The following is a 14,819-nucleotide window of genomic DNA, read 5'->3' as shown; positions in this document are numbered from 1 at the left end:
AACAGTATGCTGCTCTCAAATTTTTTTTATCCTTCTCAAGAACACATTGCCTGAAGCATATGAAGGATCCCATTATTATTATTATTACTATTAGCCATATGGTGCAAGGAGGCCTGAGGCTTTTGCTGTACCAGCCAAAAAAAAAAAACAGTCCTGAGTTACCCTGAGAGAGAGAGAGGGAATCACCAAGAAAGAGAAGAATGATTATATCCAGCTCAGGACCCTGGGTGTGCCAAGCCCATACTCACTAGATGTGAGCCCCTGGGGATTATGGTGAATCTACTGCTACACTATAGCACAGCTCGTAGATGGCTTGGAATGTTTAAAGACAGACGCGATTCAATCACAAAATTTGACAGTCCTGGAGCTCCAACCACTGCTATCACCACAGAAACCATAAATACTGCTGTAATCATAAGAGAAGATCATTGTATAACAGTAAGGTAACTGGCAGCGGTATTGAGAATATCAGTAGGAAGCATGCACAGTATTCTCCATGACCATTTGCATACATGTTTTGTGCATGCTGGGTTGCAAAATTACTTACACCTGAGCAACAGCAAGTTCGCACGGAGATTTTTCAGGAGCTGCAATGGATAGTTACTGAAGATTGTAAGGTTCTGCACAAAACTATTATATTTGGGTCACCTGGAAAGTCAACTGAACTATACATGTAAATAAATTGTGTGTTCTCCGGTCGATTTGCCTTTGCTGGACGAAAAACCCCTGGTTCTGGTGGGAAAAACCTTGCTGTCCATGCCTGAGACCAACTAACTGAGCTGTGAGTTGAAAAAAGCCCATAAAAGGTTCTGGGAGAAAAAACCTTGCTGTCCATGCCTGAGACCAACTAACTGAGCTGTGAGTTGAAAAAAGCCCATAAAAGTTACTTGCCTCATCTACCGAATTCGAACCCAGACCTTTTTCCACGGTGACGATACCACTGTGCTAACCACGCAGATAATAAGATTCTGCACACAAAAAACAAACAAATTATTATATTGGAGTCACTCGTAATTCATTACATAAACCCGTATATGGTTCTGTAAATTGCATGTGTTCTCTTGTCGAGTTGCCTGTTTTGCAGAACGAAAAAAAACCCAGTTTCTGGTGGAAAACCTTGCTATCTACGCCTGAGACCGAAGTGAAACCACTGAGTGGAAAAACCCCACTAAAGTTCCTCGCTTCATTGACGGGATTCGAACCTGGATCTTTTCCACCCGTTGTAGGGAAGAAAAGACCCGGGTGTTTTTGCCGGTGACGATACCACTGTACTAACTTTAATGGGATTTTTTCACTCCATTTTTTTTTTTTTTTTTTTTTTTTTTTGTATATTTATCAATGATATTGATGAAGGTATATCAAACTTGATGTCAAAGTTTGCAGATGGTACAAAGGTGCGCAGGGTTGTTAATAATAGCAATGATAGTATCCTGCTGCCACAGGATCTGCAAAAGTTGGGTAGATGGGCTGAGAAGTGGCAACTGAAATTTAACATTGACAAATGCAAAGTACTGCATATGGGTAGCAGTAACCGCAGAGAAATATGCCAACTATGTGGTGTTAGACTCAGGGTAGTGGAGAATGAAAGAGACCTTCGGGTAATTGTGCAGTCAGATATAAAGTTTTCTGAGCAGTGCAGACAGGCTGCCAGAGTAGGTCATGGGGTCTTTTCAATGATATACAGGAATTTTGCGAGCAGGGATAAGGAGGTGATTATCCCGTTGTATAAGGCAATGGTCAGGCCACACCTAGAGTACCGTGTACAGGTCTGGCGGCTTCATTTTAGGAAGGATGTAGAGTTGCTAGAACGAGTACAGAGAAGAGCAACAAGACTGGTGAAGGGAACAAAGGAGTGCTCTTATGAAGAAAGGCTTAAGTTCTGCAAATTGCAGCTTCTGGAGACTAAGCACCTGCGAGGCGATCTGATTGAATTGTATAAGGCCTTGAATGGATTGAGCAGGCTTAATGCTAATGGGATTATTCCTCTTGCTCAGATTAAGAACCTGAGGGGGTATAGATTCAAACTGAGGAAAAAGCTGTAGAATTGATGTGCGGAAGTTTGCCTTTAGCCAGCGGGTGGTTGATTGCTGGAACAAACTTTCATCTGTTGTTGTGGAATTTGATAGTTTAAATAAATTCAAGGCAGAACTAGGCAAAAAATTTGGAATGAATGGTCAGTGAAATGGAAATGTTTTTTTTTTTTTTTTTTGGCTGATGCTGTATAAGCTTGCGTTCTTGCATCGTGTGCCTCTACTAAAGCTAAGTTTTTCCTCCGGAACACACGTAATTTACAGATATATACGGTGGAACATAGTCTATCTACATCTCTGATAAACTTAAAACCTTCAAGAACAAGAACATGTTTTCCGGTCCTTTATATGTATGCTGGATGAAAAACTCAAATTTCCGGGTTATAAAGACCATGCAACTCACACTGCCGCATCGTGAAAAAAGCTCATCAAAAACAGAAAATATGCGCTGCCGGCTCAGTACTAAAGTTACAGGCTGTCGGTGGAGGAATAATAGTGAGGTGAGGAGAACGTTTTCATGGCATAGCCTTGTTCCAACTTAACTTGCCGCCTCCCCGACTAGGTTATGTGTTGGCGCTTATGAACCGATGATATTGCATTGGAAGCATTACACTTTTCAGCCGCCAAGGGATATATAACGACAAGATCAATGCTAATAATGTCTTGATTGCATTCTTTGATTGCAATCAAGACATTATTAGCATTTTTTGTCAACAGTGTAATGTGATGCATTACACTGTTGACAAAGTGTAATGCATCACAATGTATCACCATGATAAATGCTTGCTGCTACTGCAAAGGGCATACGATTTTCTAAAGGTAATAAATGCCCAGTATTCAGCAGTATACAAGAGCAATGAACACAGATAGTGGAGTACAAGAGTGCCCAATGGTATAAGGGAGCCCACTCAAGAGGTTATGTTTATCTTTTCTTTTCGGATTTGCCATTTGATTGTTGACCTCTATAACTGCCTACGGAGACAGTAACGATGACATTTTACTAGAAAGTGCTTAAGCATCCTGTTTAAAACCTGGAAATTTCTTCACGCGATTTCAATATTCCCTTAAAAAAGTCCTTAATAACGGTGTTCGTTCAGCAAAGCAGGCAAATTGACCAGAGAACACATGCAATTTTATGACAGTCACAATACACATGGGTAGTTGAAATTAAAATTTACTGGTGACTGTAATAAAATAGTTTCGTGTTAGTTTTTATGGAAGCAGTTTCAGGAGACAGGAACCACTACAAAAAGAGCTAGCTAAGGTCGCCAGAGTGTTACATCAAGCATAACAGATCGCTATCTGGCCGTAACAGCAAGGCGAAACCCTATGATGTGTTGTTATCAACTGTCTCTCGAGGTTGCTGTGGCCACAGATGAAACCTTTCCAACCGGACTGTGTCAAGAAGGTTCAATTCAAGTGGACTCTATACAAGGAAGCCACTGGTTTGTATCCCATTAACCGCAAAACACCGCAGAGATCGTCGAAACTTGTACCATGAACATGTGACTTGGAGCCCTGACAAATGGGGTAAAGTTCTGTTCTCTGATGAACCCTGTTTTAGCCTACAAACAGATTCTAGACGTTGTGTCATCTGGAGGCAACGAGGAATGCAATACCATCTCTCCTACATCAGAGAAAGGTACGCTTGGGGTGGAGGCGATGTTCTAGTGTGGGGCAGAATAATGATTAACGGCCGCACCCTTCATGTTATTGATAGTGGTACCGTAACTGCGCAGAGGTACCGAGAACAGATCCTTGAGCAGATCCTAATTGTGACTTTTTAAGGGGTGCGGTTGACCCAGATTTTCTTTTCATGCAGGACAACGGTACTGCACATAGAGCTCAAGTGGTGGAGGAACATCTTGAAACTGAAGATATCTAACAACTGTCGTGGTCAGAAGGATTACTAGACTTAAATCCTAATGAACATGTGTGGGACGCCGGTAGACGTCGCATTGCATGCGACAGCCGACTTCTCTGTCACTTGGGGAGCTATGGTCTGCGCTGGTGGTTGAATGAGATTTGTTGCCACGGAATCTTATAGACACCATTATATCATCATGGTGATAATGGTTCACCGCTATCGATAATGCCGTTGGAGTGGATCATACGTCGTATGATCCCCTTCAACTGCTAATCGGTGTATGATCCCCTCTGCCGTACTGATGTCATGTGACCATATTTTTCAGCATCTTGTATCGACTTCTGTAATGTGACCTTTTTGGCAATTCTTATACAACCCGTATTAATGTCCCTTATACCTGTCCGAAGTTTCTCCTTGTAACCTTATTTCTATTGTACACCACTATACCAAATTTTGTCCGCTTCATCGCAAGCTGCAAGAGTTACACCACATTTTCTACGTGTTCTGTTAATTTTGTCAAGCAGTGTATAATGAAATGAATCAATATCACTCGCCTAATTTTTACACCAGGAGACTGGATTTTCCTTTACAGTGAAGCAAATGTCTAAACACCACTGATGATTTACTTTAATATTTTGCAAGGCAGACTAAAATACAATATGTACATTTTGTGTATTTCTTGTTTGCTGTATTTGAGATCTACAATAAGCAAAATTCAGCTGTTATATAATAATAACTGAATCATGGTACGGTGCTTGGGCTTGATTAATTTATCATTTATGATAAATCCAAATTGGAGTATTGGAGTATTTTTTCTTTGCCATCTATGGACATTTGTGCAAATAATGATAATAAATAAAATCATCTGTATATTAAGAAACACGAAACACGAAGACTGATTTCTTTTTCGTACGTATGTGATTTTTATTTATTCAACTTTTATTGATCATTCTATGAATGTGTTATACAAAGTATTGGATATATCTTTTGAATTGGCTTTTCTTGGCACTGGACAAAGGCCAATAAAATATTTTATCCGATATAATTTCAACAAGTGGGTTTCAGTTACACAAATAACAGTATATGGAGGTACTAAATTTTTTTCGAAAGTTCTCATAAAATTCTACTTTTACAGCATTTGTGTTTCGTGGTTGTATATAGGTTGGCCTATTCACCAATCGATTGAGCTGCGTTCGCTTAACATTAAAGCAAATTTTTGGAGTCGGGTGAACACCACGGATGCAAACAAATATTTACTGTGTTAGTCCTCTGTGTGGTTTTCATGTTGACTGTGATCCATCTCGCTGGACTCGTCTCTAACAGCAAGTAATGTCACATGACTGGAATCTTCAAGATGCTGTTCGGTGCTATGCCTTGACCCATAACACAAATACACCAATAAACCTGTACAAAGACAAACATACAAATAATATAACTTTAAAAACAAAATATTGAAGATCATTCCTGTATATTATATTTATAAACATTGAAAATAAGTCTCTATTAAATAAATTAGTATTTCATCATTATCAAGTTTAAAGGTAATTGTTATACGAACATCGCATTTGCTACTTGATTAAGTAAGTTAACCCAGTATATATTCCAATAGGCTACCAAACGGGTTCCAGTGGTTGATAATCTCTAACCCAATCTAAATCAGCAATCCGTCATCACAATTAAATCCAGAACAAAATAAACTTTAGATATTTGAGCGTACCTAAGGATATGAGGAGTTAATATATTGTGTTTTTAAATTGGTGGTTTTCTACGTTGATCTGCCTGTTTTGTTGGGATGTAAAATTCAAGTTTACAGGAGAAAAACCGTCAAACCTGAAACCTACTAACTCAGCTAAGTTATGAAGAAATTCCATGAAACTTCTGCACATCATTGATGGGATTCAAACCCAGGCTTTTTCCATCTGGTTTGGGGTACGGTGGTTATATCCACCTGCTAACTGCGAGGACTGAGATACTTGTATTAGAATACAGAGAAATTATTACTTCATACTTCCTGTAAATTGATGAGTGCTGAGATTTATGGTTCATGCTTAAGAAGGTCAATAAATGACTTCAGGAATGTTAAAATATCCCATATTAAAAATTAAACCAGAAATCGTAAAAAATGTTCTTAAACTTCTAGATCTCGAATTTCTCGTAATTGGAACTCAAGGAGCAGAATTAATAGTCTACAAGAATGATAATATATAATATGCTATAATTTCATAACAGAAGCTGGGTTAAGCTGTTTTCAATAGTGTATCTATAATTCTTGGACACAAATTTACCAAATAATTAGGATATATTTCTCATTTCAATGAAGTAAGATAGGATCGAATATTTTTTCCAAAACAAAACAGGTATTCATATAGTTTAGCATAATTAGTTCTTATTTAAATTTTATTTCTATTTCAGTATCGTATTGGACGATTTAGGACAACTAATGCTGAACTGGGCTAATGGGTTTCTGCTAGCCCCTATTGGGCTAACTGTTGCCATCTGGAAATTGGGAATGACGAGTTCCGCTATGGCATTTTATAATGTATTTAGAAAGGATAGGAAAAATAGGAGGGGTGGTGATGTTATGCTTCTTATCTAAAGCATTCTGAGCGCAGAAAGAGCTTTTGATTAGTCAGAAGTTACATCTGCCAGCAAAGAATCTATGTGGTGTGAATTAGCTGGAAGCAAAGGTATAATGAGAGTGAGAGTAATCTACAGAACAGAAGATTGTGAACAGTATGACGAGAGTCTCTACATGCCGATGGAATGGACAAGCAAATATGAATGTCTTATTAAAGGCGATTTCAATTTTCCCCTAATTGATTGGACTAAGTGGGAGGGAAACTAACCATGGGGAACAAAAGTTTTAGATAAGCTGGATGATTATTATTTGTACCAGCATGTTAGAGAAAATACTAGGGTTAAGAATATTCTAGACCTCGTCATTACTCACGAATCAGATGACATCATAGGGCTTACAGTACAGGAACCACTGGCTAGTAGTGATCACGCAGTTGTTAGTTGGAAGATAAGGATGTTGCAGTAGTTAAAAATAAAGGCACGGGTTTTAATTCCAGTAAAGGGGATTTTGACAGTTTAAAGCGTTATATGGCATCTATGATTTGGTTGGATTGCAGAGGAAGGGCGAATGTATTAGAATTATGGAATACCTTTAAAGCAATAATCAGAGAAGCCATGAATTCATGTATACCATTAAGAAAATGTACACTTAGAGGATGAAAGAGATCTGGGAGTTATTATTCGCGGATATTCGGAAGTTCTCTGAGCAGTATAAACAAGTGGGCAGGAAGTCCATGGTCCTGTCAATGGTTTATCGAACAATAGCCTGTAGAGATAGATGTCATAATCCCACTACATACGGAAATTGTAAGACTGCACTTGTAATACCGTGCACTAGTATGGAGACGTAAGCTGGAAGAAGAAATTGAGCTCTTGATAAGGGCTAAAGACAGGAAGCTAGCATGGTGAGATCGGCAAAAAGATGAACATATGAGGATAGACTTCGAGTATGTAGTCTTGACAAGAGTTTGGCAACAAGGTATTTTAAAGGAGATTTGATGGAGGTTTATAAAGCTCTGAGAGGAGTTAGTAAAATGAATGGAGGAGGAACCTTCAGTGTTATAAAGAATTCCAGAATTCGGAGGCATAAATTCAAATTACAGGGAAAGAGGTTAAACTAGATTGCAGAAAGTGTTCTTTAGCCAGCCAGTCGCTGGTTACTGGAACAAGTTGCCTTCTCTAGTAGTTCGGGCTGACATTTTGAAGAAATTCAAAGATCAAGTGGATAGTTACCTATATGAGGAAAGAAGCGCATAATTTGTATTTTATAATTATTTATGTATTTATTATTATTATTATTATTATTATTTATATATATTTTTTGACCATTGCAGTAAAAGCTTGTGGTTTCCTGGCACTATATGGATACTTATACGAATACTAATACTGTTTCGAAAGTAAACAATGTTTAGAGGTAAATACAAATTTAAATGAGTGCATTGTTAATCCACTGCAGGATGGAGGCCTCCTCAAGTCATGTTCAGGGAAATGGACCATAATCTGCCATGCTGGTCCCGTATAAATCTTTATATATATTTATATGTAAAAAATTTATATATATATATGCACTCAGTGACACTGAATTATGATTACCCCATTCGTAATGGACTATGCCGCATAATTCGCAGTATATGGAGCCGAACAGCTTCGAACAATAGAGCAGAGTGGTAATTTTCATCTGGTAGCGCAAGTCAAATTGATATAGTAGCATGTTATAGGACGTAGTAAAGATATCAAGAAATTTCAAAATGGCATGATTGTCGGATGCTTCCATACTGGAAACAACACGTTTTGTCTTGCTCTTTGTACACCTCAATCACGGCCCACAGTGGTTAAGGTGTATATAGAATGGTGTCGAATGGGTCAAACTACTTCCCGCCGACAGAATTGTAAAGGATTACGCAAGGTGGATGCTCGTGGTAAGCGAGGAGTGCAGCGCTTTGTACCACTCAACGGGAGATCACTGTGCGATAGTTGACTGCAATATAATATGGGAAATGCAAGAACAATATCCTAAATGACGATGCGCCACACACTCAGACGTATAGGTTCCACAGCAGACGACCTAAGAAACCCCACTCCTCGCCGCTGATCATCATTGACGGCGAATGTTGTAGTGTCAACAACATGCTGGTCGGACACTGGAGGACTGAAAACAAGTGTACTGGTCAGATGAGTCCAAATACCCGGCGCAACACGCCAAAGGAGGCATTTGCGTGTGGCACAAGCAACACGAGTCCATGAACCCATCGTGTATGCTGCCCATTCTTCAAGGCAGGTGGTGGTGGTTGTTGCTTAATATGGGAGATGTTTTGCTGGAAAGAACTAGGATCCCTGTGCTGTGGACCAACGTTTCTCATGTGAGGTCTACCGGCAACTCTTAGGAAACCATATTCACCCTTCCCTCCTCACGCTCTTCATTATTAATGAAGAGCAAGAGCTTGACTAGATTTGATCTGAAGTTGTTGAAGGTTTTTACGCGAATCAGGAACTTAGGCCATATTGCTCTGTATATAATATGTCTGTAAATTTTGTGTGCTATGGTCTATTTGCTATGTGTTGGACGAAAAAACCATGCTACCCTCGCCTGAGGCCTACTAACTCAGCCACGTTGCGAAAAAGACCCAGAAATTTCTCGCGCCATTGATGCGATTCGAACTCAGGTCATTTCCACTCGGTGCTGGGGGGGGAGGTTAATAAACCAACTGTGCTACTCATGAAGGCTTTTTGGTCTGAAATTGCAAGTAATGGAGCTTGGCTGATATTCTGCATTTCAATTATTGTCAACTAGTTCTTTCTAATTTTCACTGTTAATGTTGCCAAGAATGGCATTCACTACAAAGGCTGTAAGCCATTTTGATCAGCCCGGATAAGGGCAGTCTCACGGCGAGGCATGAGTCCACTAGTTCACGAAAGCGTTCCACAGGTATTTCCATCCACGTTTTCTGCACCGCTGTTCATAATTTCGTCGCATTCCTGGGTGGAGGATCCAAAGCTCGACCGGATCTTTCCACAGCATCTCAAAGATGCTCCACAGGGTTCATGTATGGTGAACGGGGAGGCCATTCCATGACGGTAAAATCTGCGGAATACTCTTTGAACCATGTTCTAGTCACCGAGACTCTGTTGAGAGGCTCATTGTCCTGCTGGAAGAGTCCATTGCCCTGTGGGTGCACAATGATCATGAAGGGATGCAGATGGCCTGAAAGGATGAACGCGTAACGTGGACCATTCAGAGATGCATCTAGACTCACCAGAGGTCCCAACGTGTGCTGGTTTAACACGCCCCAGGCGTTTACCGATCGTCCACCTGCCTGAACAGTTCCTTGTTGACATGACGGGTGCCTAGCTTCGTGCGGTTTCCTCCAGATACGCACCCTCCCGTCCGCTCGAAATAACTGGAGATGGGACTCATCATACCAGAAGACCAATCATCCAATCATCCAAGGTCCAGTGCTGATGTTCTTTCTCCCAGTTGAGGTGTCGAGTCCTGTGTCGTGATGTTAGCAATGGGACTCTGGTGTATCGGAGGCTCCCATAACATATTGCGGCTGGTGATCGCTTGATGGTGTTAGTGGAGATGTTTCTGGCACCTCCCTCGTTGAAGGCGGTGATTTGTGCCCCTGTCGCTCTCCGGTTGGCTGAAACAATGCGAGACAGACGTCGACTGCCACATTCATCCACCACCTTTCTCCACTCACAGCGCTGTCCATGATGAGATGGCCTCGAGCCCCATGAAGGTATAGATGAGACTCCCAAATTCCATTTTGTCTTGGGTCCCATGAAGGTATAGATGAGACTCCCAAATTCCATTTTGTCTTGGGTCCCATGAAGGTATAGATGAGACTCCCAAATTCCATTTTGTCTTGGACCCCATGAAGGTATAACACGCCACTAGAACCAAGGCATTATTTACTTCATTATGTGCGCCAGGCTGTAACTAATTCTGGCAGTTCGCAGTTCTTATAGGATTTAGGGGAATACTGGCAAGAGAATATGAAAATTAATATAAGAACTGGCACATAATGAACTGTTTAATAATGCCTAATAAGAGCTGTCAAATAAATTAAAAATTATTAGACAGTTTAACAAATTAAAATTAACGAATAAAAAGTATTAATTATAATTGTTTAATTAATTTAATTATTTTAAATAACTAGTAATAGTAATAATATTCGCCGTATAATCCAAGGAAGCAACAGGATTTAGTTGCACTGGAAAAAAAAAAAGAAAAAAGAACAAAAAAAACACCAAGTAGATAAGAAAATGCAAATTATATGCTTCCCTCCTCATACAGGTAGCTATCCAGTCGACCTTTGCATTTATTCAAAGTAGCAGTTTCAACTACCTGCGACGGCAACTTATTCCAGCAATCAACAACTCGATGACTAAAAGAAAACTTCCTACAATCTTATCTAAGCCTCAAGCCCTGCAGGTTGAATTTATGACCCTTAGTTCTGGAATTGTTTAGAACAGTGAGAATGCCACCTTCATTCATTTTACTAATTCCTCTCAGAGCCTTATAAATTTCAATCAGATCACATTTGAGGTTACTGGTTGGCAAGCTCTGTAGCCCACATAATCGGAGTCTTTCCTCGCACGGTCATCCTTCTGCCGGTCTCACTATTCAAGTTGGGCAACTTGAATGATGGTCTTTGGACTCTAAAGAAGCTCAATATCTTTTTTTCAGATGAGGTCTTCATTCTTGAACAATTGCCTTATACAGTGGGATTATGATCTCCCTATTTCTACAGGATAACGTTCGATAAATCATTGATAGGACATCATGGGCTTTCCTGGCTGCCTGTTCAGAAAAGTTCTTATCTGCCCATATTATAACTCTCAAATCCCTTTCCTCCTCCACTGTTTTTAATTCAACTCCACCAAGTGCATAATTTATTTTGGGGTTGACCGTCTCGAAATGTAAGACGGTGCATTTTGCTGCATTTAAACTTAGCAGCTACTTTTCTGACCATTATTTATTATTATTATCATCTGAAGCCTGCTCAAGTTATCCTGCAGGAGCGCTTCTGGGCACTAATCATTAACGAATCTACCAATCTTTACGTCATCTGCAAATTTTTACATCAAGCCTTCTATCCCTTCATTACGTTATTTATGAAAATGTGAAACAACAGGTCCAAGAACCGATGCTTGAGGAACCCCACTCCCGACTTTACACTAATCTGAAGAATATCCATTGATTACAACCCTCTGCCTTGTGCCCTGCAGCCACCCAGCAATCCATCTTAGAATCTTACCAGTAATCTCAAATTTCAAGCTTATACAGTAACCTCTCATGAGGGAAAGAGTGAAATGCTTTGCTAAAATTGTTTCAGCTAGTTTCTCAGTGAAAAGGTTAGCGCAGATGCTGTTTTATACGTGTTGTCTCTGTTATAAAAAGTTTGGTAAAGCTTAGTAATTCTTATACTTAAAGCAAACAAAAGTCTTAGTAGTATTTAGGATTACAACAGATTCTCCACTACGTAATTTAAACTTTTTCGTTTTCTTAATGGGGATAAAGCATTTAATTTTTCGTTCCTTACCTCAGTCATCATGATTACATGTAACAGACAATTTATAACAACGCTAGAATAATTGTTCAAACTTACCAATTAATTCCCAGGAGAGAAATACAATCCATGCCAAAAACGGAAGCCCAGCCATCAACTGTATGTCCAGCCAGATGGCACATGTTGGAAGCAATGGCATACAAGGAACAGTATTGTGCAGGCGAGGTCGGTGTCTTGGTTGACGTAACAGGACCACTACACAGATTAGCAATGCCACAAACATAACAGACGGGAAAAGCAGCATCCACCAGCGCCTCCCCACCACATGGCGGGGCACATACACAGTCATCACGGCCATAGCTGCCATTGTAATCACCATTCCAATGATCAGAGCAGCTGTCATGATGGAAGAACGAGGACTGGGTGTTTGCTTCGGAAAATGAGTTGACAAATCAAGGATGCTCGTAACAAACGACTCATTCACATACTCTACGGACAGGGTACGCTGGAAGACGGTTCCATAGTCTCTTTGGTTGTCCACTCTTACTGTCGAAGCCTCGTTCTGTGAGGACGCATGCACTTCTTGATGCTCTTTCACCATTGGTGGAGTGGTACCGTTCTCTTCTTCATTGGGGTTGACATTTTCTGTTATGGATGTTTGGGTCTCGGCATCGACCTGACGGAAGTAGTAATCACTATAGCTACTGCAAGACATGACCCTTGGCAACGAGGCGGTAGTTTCCCTGGACAACCCCCCAAGTTCTAGTGGAAGACGTTCGGTAACTCCGTAGCGGAGACATAACACAGCTACTGCAACCGATGCGGAAGACAATAAAGTACCGATTCCGACCAGGCGGAGAAGAGTCCGGTAATCGCATACAACGGCTACTAGTGATGACAGTGCTGCAGCAACCACAGTGGCCACACTTCCAGTTCCCGTGTGACTATTAAAGTTTCTTAAAACGGGAAATAATAACCCGTCACTTCCTAGGCATTGAAGGAGTCTAGAGAGGGCGAACATGGAAGCACCAACAGCCGTGATCAAACCAGCGGCAGCTCCTATCATTAGGAAGTACGACATGTCGCAAACCCCTCTGATGCAGAAGGCTTCAATAAGTGGCCCTTTAATGTTTAACATGGAGAAGGGAACTAGTAGGGTGAGGGATGTGGCCACAGTAAACGCAGAAACCAGACCTACAAGAAATACAAGGGTTACTGCTGCAGGTAATGTTTTGGAGGGATTGTCCATCTCTGGTGTTGCTGTTGCTATGACATCGTATCCAATGAAGGAAAAGAAACACACAGAAGCAGCAGAGAAAATCTAAGGGGGAGAGAAAGAGATGAAAAACATTTAGAATTGTGTTGGGTGTAGTTTCTTCTTTTTAATAATTTTCCTGAAATAAATGATTGCAATAATTTTATTTATTTATCAAAGAACGAAGTATACTGACATTCGCAAATATTTCAATAACATGGATGCTTATTCTTGGAGAAATAAATACTAACAGAAGCCTTCAAAAAAAAAAAAAAAAGAAAGAAAGAAAGAAAGAAAGAAAATAATTGTCATATTAGGGTGACCTGAGAATTACCCATCTACCCGTGAAGGTTCGATATGGCTCCTATGACAGTCGATTTGCGCTAAGATTTGTGTCATGCTTCTGCAAAAGTGCTCTGGCAGCATCGAAGTTGGAGAACCTTACTCAACACTTATTTTTGTTAATGCTTTTGGCAGGAGAAATATCTTCAACAGTTTGGAAATCTTCATCAGCAGCTTTGCGTGCTTCCAACTGCAAAAGGAGTTAATTGGTAAGATTTTCGGAATGAGATGCCAGCAGTAGTAGTTGTTACTTTAAAATTGAGATCCTTACCGTCTCGAAGTGATTAACGTCCTCACAAAGCCTTAAATGGATTATGGCCTGGATTATTGTCTCGGAAGCCAAGAGAATTCATCACAGTGGCTCACATCTGGTGAGTATGGGCTTGGCACACACAGGGTCCTGAGCTGGATATCACCATTCTTCTCTTTCTTGGGTAACACAAAATTTTTTTTGGCTGGTGCAGCATTAGCCTCAGGCTTCCTTGTACCATATGGCTAATAATAATAATAATAATAATTAAGCAAAAAGTCAGGTCATAAGTGACATCACACACCACATCACTGAATTTGATTCCTTGACCTGATTTTGTGCTTCGTTGATGCTTTTGATTGCATGAAAAATGTTAAAGCTCTTTCAAAATTCTGCCAGAGTTGGGCTTCCTCTTCTTTCGGTTTCTCTCATATTTCAGCAAAAGTTCTCCCAAGGTAATAAGCTTTAAATGGCACATTTATTTCCTGGTCAATTGGCCGAACAATTGCATTAGTATTGGAAGGTAGAAACACCACTTTAACGTTGTAATTCAGAAACACGGGATTGTGAAAGGTTGTCCAGAATCAGCATTTCCTTTTTCCAAAGAAATTATTCTTTTCTCCAGAAATATTTTTCCACATCAGGTACAAAATAATCAAGAAACAAATCCTAATACATTGTACCTTTGGATTAAATTTGCATATTGTTGGAAGAGCAATTTTCACAATGTCCTTGAGCGCTCTATGATTTTTAGAACTTTAAGTAACAGTGGTTTCAATTCAAGGTCGCCAGCAGCATTAACACTTAATAATAAAGTTAATCTCTCCATAGCTGCGTCGAAGCTAGGCTTGGCCTGTTTCTCCATGGCTAAGTACTATAGGTCTTTGATGGCATTTTTTTTTTACAACTCAGTTTCTACCACACTGAATACTTATTTTGCTCAGTACTCTCTTTCTAAATTGCCTAAAATGATAAATGATTCATC

The 14,819-nt window shown here is 40.0% G+C and overlaps 1 protein-coding gene across 1 annotated transcript in view; it reads right to left on the bottom strand.

Moving 5' to 3' along the window:
- Window positions 1-4,877: 4,877 nt before the first annotated feature.
- The window catches only part of LOC150076012 (high affinity cationic amino acid transporter 1-like), a 54,334-nt gene continuing 44,392 nt past the window's right edge, over window positions 4,878-14,819 (bottom strand). The window contains exons 5-6 of the mRNA XM_090387129.1: window positions 12,087-13,308; window positions 4,878-5,301 (exon numbers count right to left, since the gene is read on the bottom strand). Coding sequence (XP_090243255.1) covers window positions 5,159-5,301; window positions 12,087-13,308 — 1,365 coding nt within the window. The 3' untranslated portion in view covers window positions 4,878-5,158. The remainder of the gene's footprint in view (window positions 5,302-12,086; window positions 13,309-14,819) is intronic.

The sequence above is a fragment of the Mastigoproctus giganteus genome, chromosome 13 (genome assembly GCF_048544385.1).
Source record: "Mastigoproctus giganteus isolate SK-2022 chromosome 13, ASM4854438v1, whole genome shotgun sequence".
In the NCBI taxonomy this organism is placed as follows: Eukaryota; Metazoa; Arthropoda; class Arachnida; order Uropygi; family Thelyphonidae; genus Mastigoproctus; species Mastigoproctus giganteus.
Note: the sequence above shows the minus strand (reverse complement) of the source record. Positions and strands in the feature narration are given on the sequence as shown.